The sequence below is a fragment of the Paralichthys olivaceus genome, chromosome 5 (assembly GCF_024713975.1).
Source record: "Paralichthys olivaceus isolate ysfri-2021 chromosome 5, ASM2471397v2, whole genome shotgun sequence".
Lineage (NCBI taxonomy): Eukaryota > Metazoa > Chordata > Actinopteri > Pleuronectiformes > Paralichthyidae > Paralichthys > Paralichthys olivaceus.
Genome location: NC_091097.1, coordinates 3,917,186 through 3,943,975, shown reverse-complemented (window position 1 = coordinate 3,943,975; position 26,790 = coordinate 3,917,186). Strand labels below are relative to the sequence as shown.

Sequence of the window (26,790 nt, the reverse complement as noted above, 5' to 3'; positions counted from 1 at the left end):
TGTTTTTATCTTCAGTGCTGCTTGTTCTCAAGAAGCAATTAAACTTGAAATGGAAAAAAAGTCACTCAGTTTACTTGGTTCATAAACGTAAAGAACTGCGATGACACGTGTTGAGGTTAGCAATAGATTCAATTTCATTCACTGGTTCACAAACAGCAGGAAGTCCTGCACAGCACAGCAGCCGTTGTACAAATCACCTTCATTATAATAATGTTTTGTGTATCTGTGAGGTTGAAATCACACAACCTATTCCCTAGAATAAATATATGAAACAGTTGGTTTACAAATATAATGTCATGTTCAATTTCCAAACTAAATATTCTTAAAACCCTTTGAGGAAGTGAGTTAAGAGCAAAATCAGCTCTCACTTGTGCTTCATGTTTTCTATTAGATTCGAGACACAAAAACAAGCAACTGATATTTGAATCCATGTTCAATAAAATCTGATGCTTTTCTCTGTGACTTGAATGTAATGAGAAATAGACAAGAGACTGAGTTATTTTATGGGGATTATTTAAACTACATGGAATAATAAAGTGATATAATAAATTAAATTCATGTTATAAATTATATGTTATACTTTTGTGCAAATATTGAAAAATTCATGGTGACTTAAACTCAATATTAATTTGGTTAACTGACTTTCTTTACTTTGGAGATAATTCAGTTTTACTTTACAAACTTAATTTAAGGAGGTGGAATCTGCAGCATTCATACATTTCCCTTTGTGCCCATTTGAAAAGTAATAATTATTATATTAAATTATGAGATTTATTTTCCCAAATAAAGTCAAACTATTTCTAACTGATCTGTGTAAGAACAGATGCTGGAAATGACAAATACCTGGGAAGTGAACTGTTTCATTCTGCTGTCCTGTCGCCATTCAACACACGGTTGTACTGATCAGTGTATTTTCTAAAGCATGTGTATTTGAGGAGAGGAGATAAAGATACAGGTGAGATAAAAGTAACTGAATGGAGCTACACAAGACTGAAACTTTGCTTTGCAGCTTGAAATACCAGAGAACGCAGAGCTGCGAAGAACGTGGTTAAAATAAAAAAATCAAATCAAACCTGAATCAATTCAACAGATCTGGAACAGTATTAATTCTGATAGCAGTTACAATATGTCCTGGAAACTAAAACTGGCTGTTTTTTTTCCCTTGGTAGCACCCACTGAGGCTCATGGGTAGTTAAATTAACTCTTAATTTTTTTTAAAAGATGATGCCATGTGATCAATTCTAAAATACGGAAAAAGTAGTTTTAAATCAACAACTTGAGAGGAAATGTGCATTTTTAGAAAAGAAAAGATCAGGATTCCAAACTAAAAACAAATATTATATTTCATGAAGCTAATAAAACTTTCTATTAAATAATTAAAGTTCATTTAAATCTAAGGATTCTTCTCTATATTCTTGTTCCTGCATCTGTTCAATTGGTGTCAGAAATTAGTGAAAAATGTGAGAGCACAAAGGGAGCGGGATCAATGTCACTGCAGATCGTGAAGATTCTCCGTTTATCATCACATATGACATCAAATCCTGGTATTTAAGAATCTGGAGCAAAAAGTGTTTACTTGAAATCAGTTAGGAAAATCATTGCCAATTGAAAAACCATAAAACTTTAGAAATAATGACAAATATAAAATTTATAATCAGAACCACATGTTGGCATATATATATATATATTTATATATATATTTTCAAATATATTTTTCAAACCAAAATATCCAGGACCATCGTGTGTTTTTGTGTTAAATTTAAGTGTAAAAATATTCCTGAAATATGTTGTTGACATTTAACTTGAGCGAAATCGAATCAGAACTGGTCCCTTTACTCGTCGGGGGTGTAGACGTCCTCGCGGTCGTCCAGTGGGGGGGTGCAGGCAGGGGGAGACGGGGACGGGGGCTCGTCCTCTTGCAGTTCCACTGAGTTCTCTTTGATGACGCTCCTCCGGCTGATGCTCCCTCCCATCCCAAAGCTCCTGATGCTGCTGCCACCGCTGCTGCTCCGAGGGCTGGGGCTGCCAAACGCCGCCTCCCCGCCACTGCCACCACGCCTGGGAACGCCAAACACATCAGGAGGAAGAGACAGAGGAGGAAGAGGAGGGTCAGAGGGAGGTGAAGCACAGAGGAGGAGCAGAAAGCAGCAAGAACTTGAGGGATTAGCAGAGTGAAAATTAAATAAAAATAAGTTTGGAGGACAGTTTGCAGGTCAGCGGTTCCTGACGACAGATGTGAAATAGGAGCAGCCAGACATGAGGAAGAGAAGGAAATTCAAAATCACAAACATTGAAGAGTTCGACAAAGAATCAGGGCTGAATGGGAATTTCATCACTTACACGGTGAAATTTGATTATTTCATAATTACCCTCAAAATTAAAAAATCTGCCTTCCAAATGAAATACCTGTTTTAGAGTTTTAAACTATTATACTTAAATCATGTGTTGCATGTGTTACATGGACACTAACTTTGTTCTAAACATTGTTCTAAAGATTTCAAACATTTTCGAACATTTCAAAGGAGTTATCTGACTAAAATGTATTTACAAAGAAAACAAGTATGATGTACAATAATCTCAAAAAAACAGGAAATGTCCTCAGTACCAGATTTATCTACCAGCTAATTACCATCTATCCAATTTGGACAAATTTGAAATATCCGACAGAATCCTCAGTGACAATAATCCTCATGTTTGAGAAGCTGGAACCATATGTTTTGGTTTTTTGCTTTAAATATCCAAAACAAACTGTTCAGCTCTGTTCCGCCCCCAGGTCCACCCTCTCAGTCTCCCTCAGCCGTTACCTCAGTTTGCTCTTGAGTGATGACACCTCTCTGTTCAGGGTGTCGTTGGCCTCGGACGCCTCGTCCAGCTCCCTCTGCAGTTTCCTGCGAGCCGCCACCACGCGCTGAACCTCCTCCTCCGCCTCCTCCAGCTGATGCTTCAGCTGCTTCAGCCGCACGTTGCCCTTCTCCGCCTGCACAGAGCGGACACACGGACCAGCTGTGACACATGCAGGTATGTGACCGAACACATGGAAGGTGACGTCACCTTTGCGTCAGCTGGTTACAGATTACTTCTGTAATCAGATTACAGCCATGTTACCTGGTCCTTGTACTGCTCCGCCTGCTTCCTCTCATCCTCTATCTGGATTGTGAAATCCTTCAGCTTCTTCTCTTTCTGACGCAGATTCTTGGCGTTGGCCTGGCGCTCTCTACAAAAACATCATCATGCAGGTGGATACCTCAGCAGAAGTCATGCATAATGTTATTGGGCCCACGTCACAGATCAGCTACACAGAAAATATACTGAATGATATAAAATAAAATTAAGAATCACAGAAAAAAACTATGCTCTCTCAAAATGTTTCTCTAGAAACTAAATTAAACCTTCAAAGTACATTTTTTTTGCCTTGAAGCTTGCACTCAAATATATATGTAAACATCAATTTCAGACGATGTCACTGTCACAGATGGATGTTATGAATGTCAAACTTTTCCCATAAAGATAAAAAAAAGTTTGTGTTCTGTGATGGTGCTTCACCAGAACCATTGGCTACAATGCTGCCATGATTTTCTGGTGTTATTACTTCATATGGGGTCAAGGCTCCCTCTGCATCTGTATCTAACATTCAACTGTACAAACTTATTGTAGATAAGTAGATTCATATATTTGATCATTTGTGTAGTTATTAAAAGTTTTTTCAAACCAATTCTGTGTTTAAAAATGAATCTGTTTGTATGATAGTTGTTCTTGCAAAGGTTTTTTATCAAAGAGTATTTTTCAAAATGTTCAAGCATTTCTAAGAGATGTTATTAACCAACTTATTTTGTTTTGCCAGTGAGTTGAAATTAAACCTCTGGAACCAAACTCCATCTCCCACCATGCACCTTTACCTGCTCTCCATCTCCAGCTGCTCCTCCACCTCTCTCAGCTTGGCCTCCAGGGCAGTGATGGAGGATTTGAGTTTGGAGCGGCCCTGGCCCTCGGTCTCCTGCAGTTTGGCTTTCAGCTCTCGGTTCTGTCTCTCCAGCTGCTGCCTGGATCCCTCCCTGCTCTGAGCGGAGGATCTCTCAGCCGCCAGCTCTGCGCTCAGCTGCTCCACCTGGACAGCGACAGTCAGGAACGCACACTCAGAGTCCAGACTCCGGCTCCTCTTACACTTAAAGTCAGATCTCTGCCCTCCCTGAACCTACCAGCTGCTGGTTCTTCCTCAGCCGCTCGTTGAGGCTCTCCATGTTGGCCTGCTCCTCGTCCAGCTCCTCCTCCAGCTGATTGACCTTTGTCTCCAGACGACGCTTCTCGTCAGACAGCAGAGACCTGAACATGAGGACGAGGAGGAGAGAGAAATTGGATGTTGTAAGAGAAGAACAGAAAGTCAATGTGAGAAGTCAATACCAAATGTAAGTGAATTTTCAGACCTTCTTCTCACAAGTATTTATTTTTTTGAAGGAATACTTTTTGCAAAAGTAGTGACGTTAAAAGGAATTGAGTATTTTCAAAAACTATAAACTCTGGGAAATCCAAAAATGGAATTGTAATTGCTTATTCCGGTTGGCATCACAAAACCTTTATTCCTAATTTTAATAACTAAATAATAAATTATTCAATCAAATGCTGCATCTTCATACTTTTTTCAGTTCATGAGTCCACAAAACACTTCTGGAGTCCCAGGGTTAAACAGTGTTGCAGCCAAATCCAATACAATTGAAGTGTGACTTCTTTTTCAGACGTAATCAAACAACAGAAAAACCTAAAATGCCTCCATGTTGTGTTTTGTCTGTTGTGATGAGGTCACTTCACCCACACCTCCATCAGCATAGTTGTGAGTGGATAATGAGTGAATTTTCATTTTTCAGTGAACTATCCCTTTAAGAACTAGTAGTCCCGAAATTCTCCTCTGCCGAATTATTTGATGATTTCACAAAACAAAATGGAAGTGCAGCATCTGCAGTAAAAACACCTACTTTCCAGAGGAGTTACTGGCCAGTTCTTCATGAAGCTCGTCTCTTTCTGTCTCCATCTGCTTTCGAGCTCTCTCAGCTGCTGCCAACATCTGGACAGATGAAGGAGGACCATGTTATCGGAGCAGTGTCAGAGAGAGTTGAGGGCAACGCTGTAGAAACATCTGCATTTGCTTCCCTGTTCTCAAATCTATGGAAGCCCTCAAGGCTAGTGGAAAAAATATTTAACCACTATCGTTTTCCAAATTTTTTTAACAAGGTTTTGCTGCTTTTTGCATTTTTTATTTTTTTATTTTATGAAAGCGAAACTAAACATTCTGGTAACACACAATCACGACTGATGGGAAACAACAAAGCATTTTCTTTGACCTCACCTCGTGCAGCTGGATGATGTCGGCCTCCATGACCTTAGTTCTGCGCTCAGACTCTCTGGCTGAAGTGATAACTTCCTTCTGGGCTGCACGAGAGTCCTCCAGCTCCCTCTGGAGATCCTTCATCTGGCCCTGTGAGGAGCACAGGAAGTGCACGCTGGGTTTAAACTGCTTTTTATATATATATACCACTTGCAGAGTGGGATGCTGGCACGCTATCCTGTTTCTAAAAATATCAGCCCAGCTTTAGTTTCTTGAAAGTTTTTGATTTCAAATGGAACAGGTGAATTAAGAAAATAAACAATTTTTTTATGTAAAATATAAACATAAATGCACATCATCTCTGCATTGTTTATTCTATAAATTGAAACTTTTCATATCAGCTGATATTATCGACCACCCATCAGTCTGACTCCATTAAGCAGCTTCTTCATCATCAGTTGAATTTTTATTGGTAGAAAACGGTTCATCACCCCTGAACAAAAAGACGTTAAAAGAAGAGCAACTTCACAAAAAAACTGACCTGGATCTTGCGGAGTTGCTTCACTGTTTCGTCACGCCCCCTGTTGGTGGCCTCCAGCTGGTCCTCCATGTCCTTGAGTTCCCCCTCAAGCTTCTTCTTCCCGGCTGATGCCTGACCTCGCTGCTTCCTCTCCTCCTCCAGCTCTGCCTCCAGCTCACGCACCTGACAGAGAGGGAGAGCGGGAGGACATTATTTTGGACTCAGTGAAACTGATGCAAGACTGAGCGACTGATGTGGGAGCATTTATAGAAAACACTTTAGCAGGAGGCTCCACCTGTCTGAGAAGCTGCTTCCTCTTCTCCTCGCCCATGTCATCTCGGGCCTGCACCTCCCTCTCGTGCTGAGCTCTGAGGGCCTGAGTGTTGACCTCCAGGCGCAGCTTGGCGTCCTCGGCGACCTGCAGCTCGTCCTCCAGCTCCTCCATCTGTGTCCTCATCTCCTCCACGATGGCCTCCAGGCCGCGCTTTGCCTTCTCCAGGTCGTGGACCTGAAGTTGATGAAAAGAAGATCAGACCAGGACTTATTTCGACCTTCGTTAATCCTGGAAAAACCCTTTCAGACCATTTATCTTACATTCTTTCCCACATCATCCTTGGAGCTGATGAGGTCCTCCATCTCAGCTCGGAGCGCCTTCATGGTCTTCTCCGCCTCCTCTAGAGCATCCTGGTTCTCCTCCAGAGCTCTGGCCAGAGCTAACACCCGTGTCTCCTTCTCCCTCGCCTCCGCCTCTGCACGATCCCGCTCCTCTGCAAACTTACAGGACACGGCTCGCTCCTCTGCCAGCATCTGAGCAACATTAGGGCCGCAGAGATTTTAATTGTACGTTTCACCAGATGGATTAAACAAACAAATCTGTCATCATGGACAAGGAAGGACAACCCTGGGACTTTATTCTTCTCACTTTCTATGAATGAGTGAAGGCTGATGCATCTCTTGATGCTCATTGACAAACTACAACATTTTATGGACTTTCTAATATCAGCCTGAAGATGGTTTGAGAGCTGTTGTAAACATTTCTAATCAAGAACACGTTGTGTGGAAACACCTCAGAAGGTGGACTATTGCAGACAAATATGCAATCATCTGGTTTTCAGTGGAAAATCTGGATAACAAATCCCCACAAATCTGGGTCTAAAGACTTTTTGAGCCACTGTCTCTGCCTCTATTCAAATCACTTCAATTCAATTTTATTTGTATAGCGCCAAATCATAATATGCATTATCTCAAGGCACTTTACATAGAAGGTCAAATGAAATCGGATTCAACATAGAGAAACCCAACAGTTCCCACAATGAGCAAGTGTGTGTGTATGTATGTGTGTGTGTGCGTGTGTGTGCTGAGATCACATGTATGTGTTTGTGGAGATGAGTGTTTGAGGTGTTAACAAAAGTAGTTAGATGCATGCAGAGAAAGTGATCAGCATAACAGAACTAACATTAACTTTCAAATAACATATTACCAAATATCACAGCAACACAAGTCAAACTTAAAAACATCACATGAAACAGAAATAGAATGAAACAGTCCTTTGCTTAGCCTAGCGTAATAATAAAGCCCAGTTGTGTTACCCGTCCATGAAAAAGAGGGAAAGGTCCTTTTTGGATGTGCTGTTTGAAGTCCAGTGAAGTGGTCTTGTTGGTTTGTGGCTCCTGTTGTGCATCTGCCGGTCAGACCTTGTGTCGTGGCCAATTGTGCTGAAGTTCTTAGGCAGGCTCTCGCTTCATTGCCTTTGAAAGGTTTTAGCAGTCTGCTCCTGGCAGGCCTGCTGGAAGTTGAGGAGCTTGTGTAGGGAGGAAGTCTCCCTGGCTGGGAGAGCAGGAGCAATACCTTCTCCTCCAGGAGCGGTCAGCAGGGGAAAGAGACAGAAGAGATAGAGGAGAGGGGAAACTCGGCTTTTATTGGCCTTGTGACCTCATGGGTCATGGGGCACACAGTGACCAATAGTGGTTGAAAGTTGTCTCTACGTGTGAAGATGAAGCACCCTGGGAGACTGAGTTCTGGAAGCTCTTCTTTGTCTTCAGAGCAAAGGAGAGCTTTTACAGCTTTACAGGCTTTACAGGCAAGCAGAGAGATATTTATTTTCTTCCAGTTTCAGATTTGTCTCGTGTTAGAAACGTGCCCACTGACTCACTGTGAATTTAACACATAATTCATTAGGGAGCTTGGAGGAGAATAAGAAAGTTTCAGCATCTGACTCGGACATTTGCGCTCTCACATACAGCCCCTCCATAAGAAAATGGAGATTGAAAAGCTATGCAAAGCGAATGTAAGGATTTTAATCACACACACACACAGAGAAAGAGAAATCTTCCAGACCTGATCAAACTTCTTCTGCTTCTTCTCTAGATTGGAGACGAGCTGCCGCTGGCTGTCCAGATCCATGAGGACGTCCTCCAGCTCCTGCTGCATTCGGCTTCTGCTCTTGTCCAGCTTGTCGTAGGCCGAGGCCTTCTCCTCGTACTCGTTGTTTGCCGCCTCCAGCTCCCGCTGCAGACGCTTCTTCCCCTCCTCCAGAAGCTCCACCACCCCCGACATCTCGTCCAGCTTCTTCTTGTAGTCCGACAGCTGACAGGAGGTGAAATGGGAGAGCTCAAAGGAGTTTGTCACACTTCTACAGTGTGCCATTAATGTCTAAATGAAGGTACATACAGACGTATTTATTTCTGAATGTCAGATGACTGACGTCTGAAGTTACTGACCTGCATGTTGAGGCTGGAGACCTGCCTCTCCACGGCCCGTTTGGCCTCTGTCTCTTCCTCCAGCTGCTCCATCAAACTGTTCCTGTCGTCCTCCATCTGACGGAGACGTCCGGACAGATTCAGCTTCTGACGAGTCTCCTCTGACAGCAGCTCCTGCAGCACATGTGGACAAAGGTGTAACATCGCCAGAAACATCAGTCCGTTTTTTCTGAAATAGCTCAAAATATAAGTGAGATTTTCATGTTCTTCAGAGACCTCTGACTTTTAGACCAGTGCCATTATGACATGACCTCCGGAAGATGTCCCCAGATTTGAAAAAACGCTCATCTGGTTGAGTGGCCACCACATGTACAGTGGCTTGAGTACGGTCGTCTTAAATTTATGACAGGCAAACTTCGAACCACTTTCACAGTGCGACATAGGACAACCATTTTAGAGCCATGGCCACAGAACCAGTTTCTCTCATGTGGGTCTGTAGTGTGGGACACTGTTGTCCTGCCTATATTACTGATGTATATTCCCCTTGATTCTAGCGAGACAGTACCTACAAAGTCCAATCTGGACTCACTTCAGGAAGTCGTAAAGTAAGATTATACACAGGAACTGTTTAAAGTGAATGACATCTTGATTAAGTCTCACCTGTGCGTCCTGGAGCTGAGAGGACACACTGGAGACGTCTTTACTCAGCTTGATGTTCTTTCCCTCTGCCTCGTTCAACAGACCCGTCACACTGTCCAGCTCCATCTAACACAGAGGAAGGAAATTCACAGAAATTCATGGTCTTTAACTGGAATCTTTCAGCTGCTTTTCACAATAAAAGCCTATTCCTACATTAAGGATCAATGTGACAACTTCATTCTTCATTCAAGAGGATTTTTTTCTTATTTTGTTTGATGTTTTATTCTTTAAATCTCAGTCTCTTTTGTAGTCACTTTTGTATTTCAATGCAGTATGTTAAAACAGCAAATATATCTAGTATTACAATTTATTCAATATTTTTAGGACTCACGCTCATCTTGGAGACTCTCTCTCCCAGCTCAGTCCTCTGCCGCTCGCTCTCATTGAAGCGTGAGTGCAGTTCGTTCAGCTGACCCTCCACCTTCTTCTTCTTGTGCTCCACATCCTGTTTGGCGCTGGCAAGTGATCGCAGGTCGTTGGTCAGATCCGCTGACTCCTTCTCCAGAGCCTGCTTAGCTTTCTCCAGACCGGCCCTCACCTGAGAAGAGGAGTGTGTGTGTGTTTTAGACTGTTAGCCTTTATAGTTTGGTCATAATAAGAGCCAATTCAAGGCATAATGCTGAGAGTCTAATGAACACTGAGGGCCCACATAATAAATAGTAAATCATATTATTTTTGCTGTTTCCATAACAAGAAATAGTTGCTGTTAATATATATATAACTTCATGTTATATATTATTGTTGTTGTTGTTGTTATTACGTAAGATGTACCCTCTTGGCCTGCTCCAGCTGCTCACTGAACTCCTCCACAGCCTGACTGTGTTTTTGTCTCAGATCCTGGATTTGAGTCTCGTGGCTCCGTCCCTCCTCCTCCATGGCTTTCTTCAACATGGCAACCTCTTGCTCGCGCTTCGCCCTGGTGACCAGAAACACACACACACACATCAGATACCCACAACACATCCAACAACATGACCTACAGATTTTTATTTACAGCGCCTTCTCAGAAAAAACAGATTTGTGTCATTCAGTCTGCTTTTAATATATTTCAACACAAACTAAATTATTTGAGACCGTAGCTCCTGCTGAGCGGCGGTGGTATCCAGGCTGTCCTCCAGCTCGGTGCGAAGAGCGTTTAGCTCCTCCCCAAGGTCGCGTCGTGCTGCCTCGATCTTCGCCCTGGTTGACCTCTCGGCCTCAAAGTCTTCCTGGAGCTCTGAGAGCAAAGCCTCCAACTCCCGAATCCGCTTGATCGCTGCCCCATGGTGATTGCTCTCCTCCTCCAAGCTGTGAGCACAGACACAAAAAAACTGAGGAGCTTTGTTCTGTTCAGAGTGGAAATATCTTAGAGTATGAAAATGAGTCATCAGAAGATGGCATATCTCTAGCAAACCCAAAATAACACAGGGCGCCACTTCACTACCTAATTAACATTATTGTAAAGTCTAGTGAAAATATTCCAAATGGTTTCCCAGTTCTGCTCCAGAAACAAAAGGATTACAGGTAAATGGAGGGCCATGCTGTGATAACTACTGTATATTCATCTACATCGAATGTCCGGGAAAATAGTCCTCTTACTGGGCCAGTGTGGCCTGGAGCTCGTCTTCCTTGGCGGCCAGCTGGGCCCGGAGCTCAGCTAGTTGAGCCTGCAAGTCAGCGTACTGCTCCTGGAGGTCGGCCAACTCCGCCTCCACTTTCCTCTTGGCTTTCTCTGTGTCCTGACGACCCTTCTCCTCTTTCTTCATACGCACTGAACACAAAACAAGATGCTGAACAAACCTCATCCAAAAATTTAAATTGTCTTATAGGTATGAGATCATGGTCACTAAAATATTAAATACATTATTTTGCTTTAATTTAGAGCTGAAAAGAAATTGCCTGGAGGCCAATAATGACCAGAGTGAATTATCTGCCGACTGACTGACCCTCAAGGTCGGAGATCATCGACTCGTGTTTGGTCTTGAGTTTGGTCAGGTTCTTGGACTTCTCCTCCTCCTCAGCCAGGTTAGAGCTCATGTCAGCCATCCTCTCCTCCAGAAGCTTCCGCTCCTGCAAACAGACACATGGAGAAAATTTGAGCAAAGGACGTCATTGGACAGCTGCAAAAAAAAAAAAGTTCTGCTCCTTCGTACCTTCTGTAGTTTGTTATTCTGGTCATCCATCAGCAGGATGTCCTCCTCCAGTTTCTTGACTTTTCCCTCAATGGCCACTTTCTCCAGTTGCAAGTTCTGCCGAGCATCTTCTTCCTTTGTGATGTGGTCCTCCATTAACTGCAGGAAATAACATCACGGTGAAGGGCTGTGTTGTAAATGTAGAAAATATTATTATAATAGCAATAATGATAATGTGCTTCCACCTTTAGCTGCTGTTCCAGGTCCTTCTTCTCCTGCTGATGAGCACTGCTGCGCTCCTCCTCCTCCTCCAGCCTAGCCTCCATCTCATGCAGCACCTCCTCCAGCTCCTGTTTCTTGGCCTCCAGTCTCACCCTCATCTCCTCTGCCTCAGTGTACAGCTCTGTCTCTGCCTGTAGCCTTGACTCTAGCTGGGTTCGCTCCTCAGCCAGCTATAGCAACGTCAGCGACAGAGAAGTCAGTCACGTTGGCATATATATAAAATATATATTATATATTTGTATGAAGGAGAAAAAAACCTGTGTTTGTCTCACCTGGGTGTGTTTCTGGGTGATGTCCTTCAGTTCGGCCTCGGTCTTTGCTGCCACTTCTTTTGCCGTCTTTAGTTCCTCATCTTTCTGACCCATTTCCTCTTCTTGTCTGGTCACCTGCAGCAGGGGCTTCACCTGATCCGTGGACACACACATCCTAACTCAGGCTTGATTGCATTAGATTATACAATACAAAGACTTTCAGAGTTATAATGATAACACAACCAACCAAGAAAAAAATGTCAAAACAGATGGATGAGAAATAGGAGCGTTACGAATCTATCCAAGGCATGATGGTACCTCAATCATAAGGGTTTTTCTCTGGACAAGGCAGTGATTATTTCATGACACGCTCAGCTGAGCTCATATTTCCAAAGTCACCAGAAAATGTATCACAACATCCGAAACCTACAGAATGACCACAGTTTTCAGATGGACTCTACTAAGACTAGATTAGATGCTTTTTGGGCTAAATACAGAAAATGACCCTTTTTTTATTTTGATGAAAAAACCTGAATTAGCCCAGACATGTGCACACATCTGCTGGTGGGAAACATTCATATGTTTCTGAAAGTGTGAGAACTCACACAAGTCTTTCTCCTTCAACACCTCTTCTGATTGAAATGTTTTTTTAGTTGATTGATATGAAGACACTGTATAGGAGCAATAAATCTGAGAACATGTATATACACAGAAATGAATGTGTGTGTGTGTGTGTGTGTGTGTGTGTGTGTGTGTAACCTTGGTGAAAAGCCTCCACCACTGCCAGTTCTTGAGTTTAAGGTAACAGGCACAGTTTCTCTGGATGACCTTCATGGCGCTCAGCTGCTGCTGACGTTTACTGAAAGCCCTAAAAATTTACAAGATTGAGTTTTAGGCTTCCCCGTGTGTACATGGGCAACATTTCATTCAAGATGCAACAAGTCATTTTGTGTAATAGACAGACATTTAAACCAATTGATATTGGCCGAACAGTTTCTCTTACTTTCGGGCCAGGAAGCCTCTTGCTTGTGCCTGGAAGGCGATGATGACAACGGTGAGTTTGATGTCTCTCTCCTCTTCCAACTGAGCCAGAACTCCCGTCCTGAAGAACATCTTACTCTGACCGATACGATACAGGTTAGGATCCAGATCCAGGTGCTTCACCTGCAGGGTAGACAAGAGGGAAAGAGAGAAGTCAAGTGGAGAAGTTTGCTTAAAAGAGGGAAAACATGGAAAGCCACCATATTTATACTTTTTATATCTTCTAGATTTGCCACTGTCTTTTTCTTAGATATCTTTTAGCTTGTATATATTTTTTTATATTTATTTTATATCTTTTACTTACTTTTATTTTATATTTCATGTTTAATGCTGTTTGCACCAGGGATAAGAGGGAAACGCAATTTCAATTCTCTGTATGTCCTGCACATATGGCATTATTGATAATAAAGTTGACTTGACTTGAAAGCCCTGCTCCTCACATATCAATTATTACAATCCAGATTGACACTATGGTAAAGTCAAACTTAAATGGAGATTTGGAAACTGTTACTGGTTCCTGTGGACATCCTCTCAACATCAGACCTGCAGTCTGATGCCGCAGCTCATGTCCAATGGTTCCTGGGATCTCACAACCATTCTCAAAACAAAACAGACCCTTCAGAAACAGATTAACTCCATCCAGCTCACCATCAGACAACAGGCCTGTTTCCCATCCATGAAGCCTTTAGGGATGGCATTGGCAGCCAGAATCTCATACCTACAAACAAGAAGAAAACAGACACTTTGAGCACAAATAAACCACACTTTTTTAAAAATCTATGTGGAACTGCCTAAAACCTATAATCTCTTGAATGATCGGCCAAGGGCGATTCTGGTTTCAAAAGAAGATAGAATTTTGTTTCTTGATCTCAAGTTTCAAGTCTTCATTGCAGCATGATGTCATTTAGTAAACTATGGTCCCATTTAGAGTCAAATACATGACACTGTGTGACACCATGACAGCTAGTACCATCCAATGGGTCAGGTTGTAGGTGTAGGTGGTTGTGCAGTGTCCTTGAGTTCTCAGTCAGGCTCCATCCCTGCTTCTCCAAATATGGTTACTTAAGATTTTTTAACAAGATGGCGCTGGACAAAATGACAAACTCAAGGCTTCAAAATGGCAGCCCAGAAACAAAGGTGTGACATCACAGGGGGGGTTGTGATGCAAGGTGACTGTGAATGTTTGCTTCCCTCCAGCTCCACACCTCTGTCTGAACTCCTGGAACACGATGCGGTTGGGGAATCCCTGTCTGCAGATACGAATTCCCTCCAGCACCCCGTTACACCTCAGCTGCTCCAGCACCAGATTAGCATCCATCTTCCCAGCCTGCATGACAGCAGCCAACCAACAAGCATTGAATATACTGTAGTCACTTTCTGTAGATCGTAGCTTAGCATCATTAAGACAACCTACTCTCTTCTCATGGTTGGGGATGATGCAGCGGACAAAGTTGGGCTGTGTGTTGTGCAGCGTGGTCATCAGTTTGCCCAGCGACTCTTTGTACAGCTGACCCACTGTGCGGAACATGCCCTTCTTGGATTTAGTGGAGGTAGGAACTGAACTCTCGGACATCTTGGTCATGGTCTCCAGACCCACCACTCGATCCGCTAACAGGGGCAGCACAAAGGATTCGTAACTCATGTTAGTATCATAATGAACAATCTGAGGTGAAATGCCTTGTTTAAGCAAGTGAGGACGTGTTGTCCCCTCATGGACAATTTACCGTCTTTCCACAGATCCTGGATGAAGTTGCTGGAGGAGTTGTTGAGCAGAGCCGTCACATTGTCATTCAGAGGATCCATGTTCTTTGTCAGCCAGTTAGCTGCGTTATAGTCAACCTGCAAATGAAGATAAAGTTGTAAATCTGTGGAGGGTTAAGAATTTGCAGGATGTAAAGAATTTACAAGATGGAATTGTTATTAACAGATCAACAATGTGGTAGGGCATCTCTCAAAACTTTGGTCTCCAAGATCATTGGTTCTAACTGAAAATAAAAACCTTAAAAAAAATAAAACAGCTGCTAACTGTTCAATAAACATAAAAAAATAGTCAATTTCTTGGGGACTATTTTCAGCAGTGGATTCATCATCATTTACTGTATGGGACTGAATCAAAAATAAACTGCAGGGGGAAATATCACAGCACAGCAGTGTGGCTCACTGATGAATTCAGTATTTATCAGACTCAACTGAACCTCAAATTTACAGTTGTAATGATTTTTGTCTCCTTCCTGAAGCTGTCAGTGGTCCTCACCTTTCCAGCATAGTGCAGAATCGCGAACATCATTTTATCTTTGTGTTGTTTGGGTTTGGAGAACTTGACGTGACCGGTATGGGTGTTCAGCAGCTTGTCCACGAAGGAAACGTCAGTGGCTTTGGGGAACCAGCACTCCTCGTCCAACAGGGCCAGGATACCTGGAGGGTTGTTCTGAAGGACATAAAACGGAGTCTGAAAACATATGTGATCATAACATAGACTGTAAATAAAGATGCATGACTAATCGAAAGTGAAGCATCTCGATCACCCCCAGGTGGCTGGCTGTAGTATAGTTCGTAAACCCCGCCAATTAACAACAAGTTTTGTGTTTTGATTTTCAATTTTTTTTGTATTTGTAAAATGAATCTGCCCAGTGACTCTTGTATATCTTTGTAGTAAAATGTAAAATCTGTTACTGAAAACAAATTTAGATAGAATATGTTTTCGACCCATTGAGACACGTTACCATGCTATACGAAACGATACCATCAAGATACAATACATATATTGTATACATATATGATAATGTGTCATGTCACATGACACGTGTGTGGTTGCAGCTCATCCTGACCGGCCTCTCGATGAGCTCGATGCAGGGCTGCAGGTCCAGGCCAAAGTCGATGAAGTTCCACTGTATGCCCTCCCTCTTGTACTCCTCCTGCTCCAGGATGAACATGGTGTGGTTGAAGAGCTGCTGCAGACGCTCGTTGGTGTAGTTGATGCAGAGCTGTTCGAAGGAGTTGTCCTGAGGATAAGCGTCAAATCGATTGATTAGAAAAGTTGCATATAAATACAATAAATCTAAGACTCAATTATTTCAGTCATCTGTGTTTAGTGATCAGTCACCTCGAAAATCTCAAAACCGGCAATGTCCAGGATCCCAAGGAAGGAGGACGACTGTCTCTTACTCTTGTCCAGGGTCTTGTTGACCCTCGCCAGGATCCAGCGGAAGAGACGCTCATACATGGCTTTAGCCAGAGCCTCCACTGCAAAATCAGCCTAAAGGGGGGAGGAGGGTTGAGGAGGACAACGGTGTGGGATGGAGAGTGAGGGTGACGGGAGAAAATCTTTTTGATTCATTTTATTGCTGCGTGTTGCTGGGAAACAATGTCCTAGAAGGGTTCAACATCACACGAGAAACAATTGTTCAGGTTCAGAAGTGTATTCCGTAAGAACCTAGATTCTCCACGTTTAGTTTGGCTTTTACCTGCTGCTTGGTCTGAGCCTTCTGCACCACCTCCCTGCCCACTTTGATCCTTGGGGTGAGGATGGCACGGGTGAAGTCGGTCACATTGATGCCCTGCAGGTGACACACCTTCTGGGCAGCTGGGGTTGATGTGACGAGATGATAAAATGAGACAGAGGAGGTGAGACACGTTTACAGCTTAATTTATGGAGCTGGCTCTGGTACTTTGAAAAGGATTTACCTGTGTTGTCAGGCATGGTTGCCTGCTCGCTGTTCCTCTCCTTCTCAAGCTTGACGTTGCCCAGCTGCAGCACGGTGGACACCACCTTCAACATCCCTGCAGAACGGAGTCGAGGGGGGTGAAATAAGGCCCTGTCCCAATTCCTCTCCCTTTGCCCTACCCCTAGATATGAAGTGTTCTTTGCTGGAAGTGTCCCCCTCCAAACGGAGCCACAAGGGAGAGGGCTAGAAAATCTTCCCTGAAGAATTGGGACACCACTCGCTGCGTCATCAGCAGCCAACCAACGTTATTATAGTAACACATATAATAAGTGCAGGACAGACGGAATGTATTGATCTATTGCTAACTGCTGCCCTGCATAAAAAACATTTTAACATGTTTTTTTAACTTCATATACAGGACAAGGGAGTAACGAACGTAACTTATTACTCCCTTGTCCTGTATATGAAGTTACTGTTTACATGCTTGTTTTGAAGGCATCAATATTGCTTTTCCTGAAACGCTTGTCACAGTGACATCTTCATCTTCGATTGCTGCTCATTTAAAATAAGTTTTAATTATAATAATATTCTGCTGGATTAAAAAAATGGGTATGGCCAAGTGGTCGGGCTAAGGGGTGAATTGGGACAGGGTATAAATATCCAGCAGTCTTATGGAAGAACTCAGGGTTTTTGCCTTATGCATGTTAAATAGTATCAAATCAAATATTTACGATTTCCAACAATAAGAACAAATAAAAGGAAATGGTTAGATGCATGCAGAGTATATGAAACTTGTACAGTTTGCACAGAGCACAGCAGGGTAAAATAAACAGTGTCTGAGTGTTTGTGTTGTGCAGCAGCTCGTACCGAGTCTCTCCTCCTCTGTGAAGCCCATGATCCCCATGGCCTCCAGAGTCTCAACGAACATCTCGTCGTCCTCCTGACCAGGGATCTCCACGTGACCTGCCCTCAAGAAACGATAGCTGCTGAAGTCCTCCAGCAGCAGCTCCTCTACACACACACACACACACACACACACACACACACACACACACACACACACACACACACACACACACATAGAGTTTTGATATACGTAATGGAACGTGTGCAGCATGTCTGTAGCTGTTTGCACTCAGAGCACAAAAGATGAGCATCAGTATTTGTGTCCAGTACAAGCATTGATGAGTTTATGTTCTTTCTTGCTCATATTTAAGTTTCACTAGTGATGCCTACACTTCTCATCATTGCATCCCTGTATAGAAAAGCTGGGTGACAGATGTGATAATAGTGGCCAACAAGTGCAAATCACAAAACCCAATGGCAACAAATTCTACTGGAAAAGGAAGGTACATGCTACTGACAAGGCTCACATACCAGACTCTGGACCATATCAGACTTTGGATGGACCATACTGACTACAAGTCCCACATGTCCGAACCAAACTTTGAAGGTGTGCTTCTATGCCATGATCACCCAGAACCCTCTACAAAACACCCAACAATTGAACCCTTTGGTGATAACTAAATCTATGATCACAAACCATTTATAATATTTTTGTATCTGTTTTAACTATAAATGTAGAAACCTTTTATACTCAACGTAACTGTGAGTGAATACCTCAATTATTCTACATTCAATGTTCAGTGTGGAGGATTTAGTGATATCTAGTGGTAAAGTCGAACATTGCAACCAACTGGATAACCCTCCCCTCACTACTCTCCTTCCATGTGTGTAGGAGAGTCTACAGTGGCCTTTCAGAAACAGAAAAATGTTAAAGTCCCTCTGTAAATCCAGTGTGTGGTTTGTACACTCTGGGCTACTGTACAAGCATGGTGGTGTAACATGGCGGACTCTGTGGGAGAGGGGCTGCTCCTGATCCAGATATAAAGGTTCAATAAAGAACAGGAGAGTGTTTTTCATTGAGATCCTTTAAATAACAGCTGTATAAGCTGCTCACCCCTCGTCGTGTCTTTGGCTCCAGCCACCATGTAGTAGAAGATGTGAAACGCTCTCTCTGTGTTGGCCTGACGAATACAGCGAGACTTCTCCAGGAGGTCTGAGCAGAGATGGTTAAGTAGTTAACCAGCGAATATATTTCAAAGTATGAAGTATTATATTTTTAAACTTAAATCGAAGTTTAATCCAAGAAAAAGGATACAGGTATCGATGTTTGCCCCAACAATATAACCAGTCACATCAAAGTTGAGTTTAATAAACTTTCCCTGTGGACAGATGCGACAACAATGGCTACAGGTCAGTACCAACAGGAAGGAAGCTAAAAGCCAGAATGTTTGTGTTCGCGTGCTGCTGTGTAAAATGCTTACGAATCGCGAGGAGTTGTCGTTCTTGATGGTTTTGGCGTTTCCAAACGCCTCGAGGATCGGATTAGCCTGCAGCAGCTGCTTCTCAAGCTCCCCCTACAGGCCACAGCAAGGTTACACATACATCCATCTGTCCTTACAGACCAAAACACTATGATCTATTGTGACTGTTTGTCATTTTACACTCACAAAGGCCAGGGATCCCTGCTGCTGTTGCTGTTGCTGCTGCTGTTGCTGCAAGAAGAACCAGGAACACAAACTTGTGAGAAACCAAGTGAATCCTCAAGTACATTTTTTTTTAAATCATCCACATGACCCCACCACATTAAAATGTATCGTACTAGCAGGGTCAGAGGTCAAGCCTCAACAAATAACAGTTTATTAAACCCCAGTTCATTAATTGACTCAAGCACCTCTGACTTTTAAAATTGTGGTTATAGATGATTTGTAGATGAAGCCATGACAATTTGAAGACTCATGCGTGCTTCTCTAAACACATTATATTATACAACATAATATATCAATAACTCATTAGGTTTCAGGAAGCTTAAGCTGCTTTGACTCACAGGGTTAGCATCCTTTTTGCCTTTGTGAGAGGAGGCAATAACAGCCAGGTACTGAATAACCTTCTTGGTGTTTTCCGTCTTTCCCGCTCCAGACTCCCCTCTGGGTGACACAGTGGGGGAGGAGAAAAGGACAGAGAAGAGAAAGAGCCTTTAAATGGAGAAAAAATACCTTGGATTGTTTTTGTTTAATCTGTAGCTGATGTGACAATATTCAGATCATGTGCTAAACACAGGAGCTGTGTTCCATTTCCATTTCAGGGGCTGCATCCTTCAGAGGACTCCATCTGTGAAGGTCACACCTGTAGACTGAGAAGATTGCGAGGGCTGAATCAAAATGAGATAGTCTGGTCTATGGAGGATTCCCTCTTTGAGTCACGATCTTGTCCTGCCCATAGCATCGTTAGCTACTTTGACCAGCAGGGCTTACTGCAGCTTGGCCACCTATCCAGCATGAGGGAGCCAGGTCTAGCTCCTGACGTGAATATTGGAGGATGAGTATTTTGGGATCTGAACTCAGTTTTTTTTTTTTTGTGTCATGCTTTGGCTTCTTCTGGGGACAAATGTAAATGATTATAAGATTGTGGTTCATAGTTGTTTGAGCCATGTTGACGTTATAGTCAGGGTCATTGAAGGAAACAGGATCATGTGTGTGTTCACATGAATGTGCGGCTAAAAGGTTAAAAAAGTTGAATATTTGAACTCACGTGCAGAGAATAGACTGATCCTCACGGTCTGTGGAGAGAGAGGGGGAGGTTAAAAGAGAGTTGGGGGGTGAGATAATGTGAAACGTTGACTGAGCTGAACTCGCTACTCGGAGCCAGAGATGACTACATGGACCTCGGACACAGGAGCAGAGCAGCTCCCTCTTGAGATCTTGTTCAAAAGGGAGATTAGCCTCCGTTGGCTCACATCATCTAAAAATAGCAGGTGGATGCGGCACTCCGTCGCTGTGATCTCGTCTCACTGCTCCATGTATGGCCATTCTGCAGCTGAATGGAAAGTATGGAGCCGGCCTGAGGTCACCAGTGGACGAATCTGGAGGCCAGGCGGCACGCTCTGCTTCCGCCATTACTTCGCTTTCATTTGGCCAAAAATGTGTGTTTGCTTTATACAGATTTATGCTGTAGAAAACACAGTTGTGTTCTGAGGGTGTAATGTGACTGTTTCTCCCTCTTTATCTTCCTTTCTAATTTACTTCACATAATTTGAGATAGTGCAGCGCCTGTTCGCTTGTCCTGTGTTGAAGCTCTAGAGCTACTTTAGAATTATTCCTTGTCATTAGTGAGTCCTCCTTAAACAGTTCTAAAATATACTGTTACTTTTTTTTGTTTGTGTGTTGGACGTTGTGTGCAGAGCTTTTTATAAAAGTCTATGGTGCAGAGTGAAGTAAGAAAACTGTTTTTATTAATGTTGAACGCATCATATGTCCAAATTGCACCAAATATGTGTAACACTTTGTGAGATTTATGGAATGAACAGGTAAATGACTAAGTTGAGTTCATTATTTGTTAGTTCATGAAGCGTCTTTCCTTTAATGCCTCTCATACTTGACTTCCTGTCCTTGTCTGTACCTGATCTAATATGTCACAGCTGAAATCAATGACCCTGTCTCTCCCTCTCCGTAGTCATCTCCTCTGTGAGTTCGTAATTTTGGTAATTAAATTCACTATCCTCTATATCTGCCTTGCCTTTGGTCTGAAAACTGGAAACACTGTAACTAAACTGCACAGTTGTTTTCAAAAACTCAACACCTGCTCCGATCCTGCCTTTTATTTGGTTTTACTTCACTTCAATGCGTCTTTTTGGTTACTCTTACTTACTTTGCTTTTATCCTGGCTTTAAATTCTTTATTTGTGTGTTATTTATTAACACATTTATTTTTGTATTTGTTGCTGCATTGTAATCACTCTTTCTTTAATCCTTGAAACCATATTTAAATTCCCTTTCCATAAAGCTCACACACACAGCCACTCATACATAGACAGTTACCTTGCATCATGTTCCTGTAGGCGTTGTCTGTGATGGAGTAGATGTGCGGCGGCACCTCATGGCGCTTTTTACCCTTGTACATCTCGATGATCTTTTCGGAGTAGATTGGCAACATCTTGTAGGGATTCACCACCACACAGAACAGACCAGAGTACGTCTGTGTGTGTGTGTGTGTGTGTGTGTGTGTGTGTGTGTGTGTGGGGGGGGGGGGGGGGGGGGGGGGGGTGACAGGATGAGAGAGAAGACACGTCATTTTACATTATCAAGGTAGAACAGTTAGTTTTACACTGTTCTAAAAAACACTGCTATAAATACAGGTGCCTGTACTGATTCCTCTCCTGGAATATCCTCTCAATTCCATGATTTTCCAGGAATCCCTTTTTAGTTTGTTTTTCAATGTAGTCTTTAGTTTACGTAAACACTGAGAGCTAATTTCTTTGTTGTTTGAGCTGTCGTCTCCTGATTCCTTCTTACAGGTGCGGCCTTGTTGCTCAGACCCTCACACTTCACTGAGGGTTTGGCCCCACCTGTTTGGGGTGAGCCAGGTGAAGCTGGAGACTACAGTGAAAACAACCAAGGGTCAATCCCCAAGATGGCAGATATTTTGGCTTCATTATTGAACCACAGGAGGTAGTGAAGATGCGTCGTCCATCTTTATTTACATCTCTTGATCTGCCGATGAGGGCACAAACCTGCAGCCCGTTGCCCACATTATGTAAAAAATGTAAATCCAGCAAGTTCAAGTCTGAGGAATAATGAGCGAGTGGAATAAAATGTGGTAGACAGACTCTTTTCTCTCTAACTGAAACGTTACAGACTTGCATTAAATCTGAATTACAGCTTGGTATATTTAAAAATTCAGATTACCAGGAATATTTAAATGGGACATCAGTTATAGCTCATCTTCAGAGACCAGGCTCTAACTTTTTTTTTTTTTTGCTGTTCCGATGCCGTCGTCTGCTCATATAAGGACTGGAGGAACTGGACTTCTGAACTTCAAGTGATCTTCATGGCCCTAAGTATTAGATGCATAAGCTTGGATTGTAATTTTTACATCCCACACCTTATTTGACTTTGACTGAATAAAAAAAATAAAAGCACAAGCTGCTGATCTTTCCAGTCCACCCTGAGTCGGCATGATGCTTAATATATAACAAAGGTCTGGTCCTAAACAGGCCTCTAAGGGTTATTTAGCGGATCATAAAGGGTCTTATGAGTCTGTGTGTCCATCAGGCTGGAGAAGTATCTCTCTTACAAGAGGACAGAAGCTTTGTGATGCTCTGAATAACCCTAAGAGCCCAGTTTGGAGCCATATATATATATATATATATATATATATTATTATAGTTATTTAGGGGATCCCGAAGGGTCTTCACAAATGTGTGTGTTTGTGTGTGTGTGTCTCACGTAGATCAGGCTGGAGTAGTATCTCTCTCGCAAGTTGTGGAGGACAGAAGCTTCGTTGAGGAAGGTAAGGGCCGCCATGTCCTCCACTTTACTGAACTTGGGCGGGTTCATTTTCTGGATGTCATCTTTGTTCACTGTCACTTTCTGACCATTGGGAAGCTCCACCAGTACCTACGTTATCACAACAACACCAACAAACAGCTGTGTCAAAAAAACTTTATTTAAACCACAACTTGCGTGAATATCATGCTCAAACACAAGTTGAAAGAAGTGTAATCTACAGGTGTCTTTATATTTTTGATGCATTTTTATCCTAATTGAGTTGACTTAATATACACAAAAAGCATTCCATCATAGATAGTTTTAAAAATGACTTTTCACTCACTTTAACGGAGACAGATAGAAATGAGTGACTCAACTGTTGAATGTGTGCTCATTCAAACTTTAACCGCTCTAGAAGACGTCATTATGTACATTTGTGCAGTGAAACACATGATAAAAATATTAATATTAATATTAATAAATATTTAGTTTATGTTTATATATTAGGAAGAATCTTTGGATCAATATCTTTTATGTGTTAATTTAGAAAAATATATTTTTTTATTATATTTAAAGGTCCAGTGTGTAAGATTTAGGTGAAAGGGAACTATTGGCAGAAATATAATGTAGAATAATCCTCATGATGTTTTCACTAGTTTGTTTCATCTAAATTGTATGAATTGTAGTTTTCTTTACCCCAGAAAAGGTCCTTTATATTTAACTACTTTATATTTATATCGAGGGGGTCCTCTCTACGGAGGCCACCATGTTTTTTACAGTAGTCCAGACTGAACAAACTAAACACCTTTTGAGTTTTTATGACAACTGAAGCTACCACAGGTTCTTTTTCATGTTTGGAAGGAGAGGGTGAGGTGAGGGGTGTTCAGCTGCAACATGCAATGTCAACACTAGATATCACATAATTCTACATATTGTACCTTTAAGTTATAATTCAATTTAAGACGTGAAGCATTTGAAGATTTTCCAGGAAGTGACACCACAGTGAGAAAAAAAGACTAATATTCGTTCCCAGAGGAAGAAACAAGAATGTTCTTTTTCCTGGGTGAGACCATTAAAGGGTTAAAATACTTGTTTTAAAAATTACTTAATCGTTACCTCGTCGCCCTTTTCCTCCTTGATGCTGGCGGGCTCGAAGCCCTCCCTCTCTGACGGCACCCACACCATCTTCTTGGCCGCCCAGTCGGCTTGCGCCACGCCGCTGTTACGGAAATCATTTTCGAGAAACAGGAACTTGTTGTCGTCAGGGGCTGGGTCAGCCATATTGGAAGTGTCACTGTCAGGAGTTGGATGGATCGGTGGTTCACAGGCAGCGGCAGACACGATCTCTGGTGGTTCAGGTGTGGTCGAGTCGATGTCTCGATTGTCACTGGAGACTGGTTCGGCCTCTGGTGCAGCAATTGGAGTGCAGTTGACCTCTGACCTCTGTTTGACCTCTAACCTGCTCATGCACAGTGCAGAAAAGCAACCAAAAAGATATAATTATTGTCTGAAATTCAAGGCACATCAATTCATTTTTTTATTTTTCAACATATTTTGACCTCTGAGGATGTTTAGACATTATTTGGGTTTTTTTCAGCATTGTTATCATAATTTGTAAATAAAGATGGACAACATGACAGCTCCCAAAACTGAAGTCAAAGTGTTTTGATCGCCCTCTGATGGCTGGATGCAATAAGTCATAACCCTGCCGCCTCCATGTCAGAGGATGGGACATGGACCAAACTAAAAAATCAAATAACGCTTTAAATAGGTTTTCTCAAAGAGGGTTTCAGTCGTTTTGGGTAGTTCCTTATCACAATGATGTTTGTCCAAGTGTTTATGTTTCTGATAAGTTTGGTTTTAATTCATTGGTTGGATGATATAAAAACTCAGTGAAAAGTCATTATTGACAGCTGAGGATGACTCGTGATTGGTCAAGGACATATTTGGGTGGGACCTTGATACCACTGCTCCTTTCCTTGATTGCTACCACACAGACTCTGACTCCAAATGACATCAACAGTGCAAGTTGGCAGCGTTCGTATTCAGGATATTTGATATATTAATTTCTGGATAGTGGAAGGAAATGGAGACATGTCTTTCATCTTCATTTGCAGTCTATGGTTTGGCACCTGTGGGAGAGCGGTAGTGTGGAAACACCAACCACAGCTGAGTACAGATCATAGGAAGGTGAAACTGAAGTCCTAACCCAACTCTGTGAGACTGTACATCATTTTCTTCCTCACACATATGAATTATTCTCCAATTATTGTGTGTTTTTCCCATATTACAACTATTTTGATCACACTTTTTTCTCATAATATTATTTATTATTATTCTCTCATCCTCCTTTGATGATGTGAAATCTTAATTAAACAAGGTTATTTGACAGTCAGAATTAATTTTGCAGCTGAGCTATAAAGAGGTTATGCTGGTGAGAGGAGACGCACATATTTCTATGTAAATTTGAATAGTTGTGCACAAATTAGCAACAATGAAAGACAAAGTTAAAAATTAAACACACCTGTTATTGTAAGTGAAACCCCCACAACTGTCATCACATTTTAAATCAACACACCAACAGCTTTGATTGTAAAAAGCACAGGAAGACATCATTTGTCACATTCTCTCCTGAGATAACAGCCCCATGTTTCGTCTCTCAGACGACTCAGCAGTGATGAGGACAAATGAGCATCAATAAAACAGATGCATTATCTCACATTTTCTCTTCCTCTACCTGCTGCCATTTACATTTGGTTTGAGTGATAGCGACACTTTCCCTCAGTTTGCATTGAGCTACTTACTCACTTATCCTGGTCTTCTCATGTGAGTCACAGTGCTGCTTTGAGCTCCCATTGACCAGCAGGCAATAAATGATGAAAAGCAGCACAACGATAACCCCTGTAATCAAACAGCTGAGCTGCCATGCTGGAATGCCCATGTTTGGCTAACCATTTGCTCCTTGTAGCTTGGTAGCCCTAGGAGGGATGCTAGGGACTTAGCAGGCATACTACCTTATAAGGTGCAGCTCATGTGTCCAGCCAAGCTTACCGTTTACACCAAAATGGTGACATGTCACAAAGGTGCATCCATGCGTGTCGGCAAAACAGGCAGGTATGTGAGCAGAAGTCAATATGGAGTTTAGCACCTCTCACTGAGACAAATTGCATTTTTAAAGTGAATGAAATTTGCTTAACAGACACTTATATGATAAAAATAATCAACCTGGAGCTTCTCTTTTCAGCTTTATTAGATTTTGGATCATGCATCAGACTGATAGTTTTAAATTCCACTCTTTAAACTGCTATATTCTCTTCAACTTGTTGCTCATTCATAGAACAATGCAAACACAGTATGTTGCTTTTCATATTCTTTGGTTTAAAGAGTGATAGACAAGCTACTTTTTTTGTTTTTCTTCAACATGCACGCTTGTTTTTTGTTTTTTTGCAAATTACTTTATGATAATTACAACCGTTAATTCCAGATCATTTAATCCAAGTGTGGACTGCATTAAGACTGTTATTGAGTTTAACTACATCAGCTGTTTCAAGTGAAATAAAAATCTTACTCACTGTGTAGTGCCTCAGTCCTCGGTGCAGAGTGAAAGCTCAACTCCAGGGAAATGTGACAATCATCTCAGGTAAATGGAGTGATGATGATGAGGAGGAGGAGGATGATGATGACGATGATGATGTTAAGCTTCCTCCTCCACACATCTTCAACCAGCCTGCTACACCTGGGGGTGGAGCATCATCTGCCTTCAAATTAAGAGTCTTGAATTGCATGAGCATGTAGTAGGCTCAGTCTGATATATTGGCTAAACTAATAAATAATAGTTAAGTGGTGGAATACAACTACATTTACTCAAGTACTGTAC

The 26,790-nt window shown here is 42.2% G+C and overlaps 1 protein-coding gene and 1 long non-coding RNA gene across 3 annotated transcripts; one reads left to right on the top strand and one right to left on the bottom strand.

The window, feature by feature from the left end:
• Nucleotides 1-110: 110 nt before the first annotated feature.
• On the bottom strand, nucleotides 111-26,585 carry LOC109634109 (myosin-11-like). Of its 2 annotated transcripts, none has more exons than XM_069525115.1 (43): nucleotides 26,486-26,585; nucleotides 24,030-24,372; nucleotides 22,872-23,042; nucleotides 21,465-21,621; nucleotides 20,180-20,207; nucleotides 19,476-19,575; nucleotides 19,099-19,143; nucleotides 18,913-19,005; nucleotides 18,747-18,810; nucleotides 18,546-18,644; nucleotides 17,453-17,596; nucleotides 16,605-16,700; nucleotides 16,385-16,503; nucleotides 16,024-16,176; nucleotides 15,749-15,922; nucleotides 15,175-15,348; nucleotides 14,645-14,759; nucleotides 14,335-14,528; nucleotides 14,126-14,247; nucleotides 13,569-13,638; nucleotides 12,883-13,043; nucleotides 12,639-12,747; nucleotides 11,901-12,032; nucleotides 11,592-11,798; nucleotides 11,368-11,505; nucleotides 11,161-11,284; nucleotides 10,814-10,985; nucleotides 10,310-10,522; nucleotides 10,007-10,151; nucleotides 9,567-9,773; nucleotides 9,197-9,301; nucleotides 8,558-8,710; nucleotides 8,175-8,423; nucleotides 6,432-6,644; nucleotides 6,133-6,345; nucleotides 5,859-6,020; nucleotides 5,339-5,467; nucleotides 4,968-5,056; nucleotides 4,197-4,320; nucleotides 3,897-4,105; nucleotides 3,106-3,214; nucleotides 2,805-2,977; nucleotides 111-2,058 (listed from the first exon to the last, which is right to left on the bottom strand). In XM_069525115.1, exons 2-43 carry the CDS (start codon nucleotides 24,192-24,194, stop codon nucleotides 1,833-1,835), a joined length of 6,045 nt encoding a protein of 2,014 aa, XP_069381216.1. In that variant the 5' UTR covers nucleotides 24,195-24,372; nucleotides 26,486-26,585; the 3' UTR covers nucleotides 111-1,832. The 2 variants fall into 2 exon arrangements, with proteins under 2 accessions (XP_069381216.1, XP_069381217.1); XM_069525116.1 differs by having other exon boundaries at nucleotides 1,921-2,223.
• LOC138407744 (uncharacterized) lies at nucleotides 2,891-3,978 on the top strand. The gene is made up of 3 exons (XR_011241079.1): nucleotides 2,891-3,018; nucleotides 3,190-3,236; nucleotides 3,842-3,978. It is a non-coding gene; the product is annotated as an uncharacterized lncRNA (long non-coding RNA).
• Nucleotides 26,586-26,790: the final 205 nt, after the last annotated feature.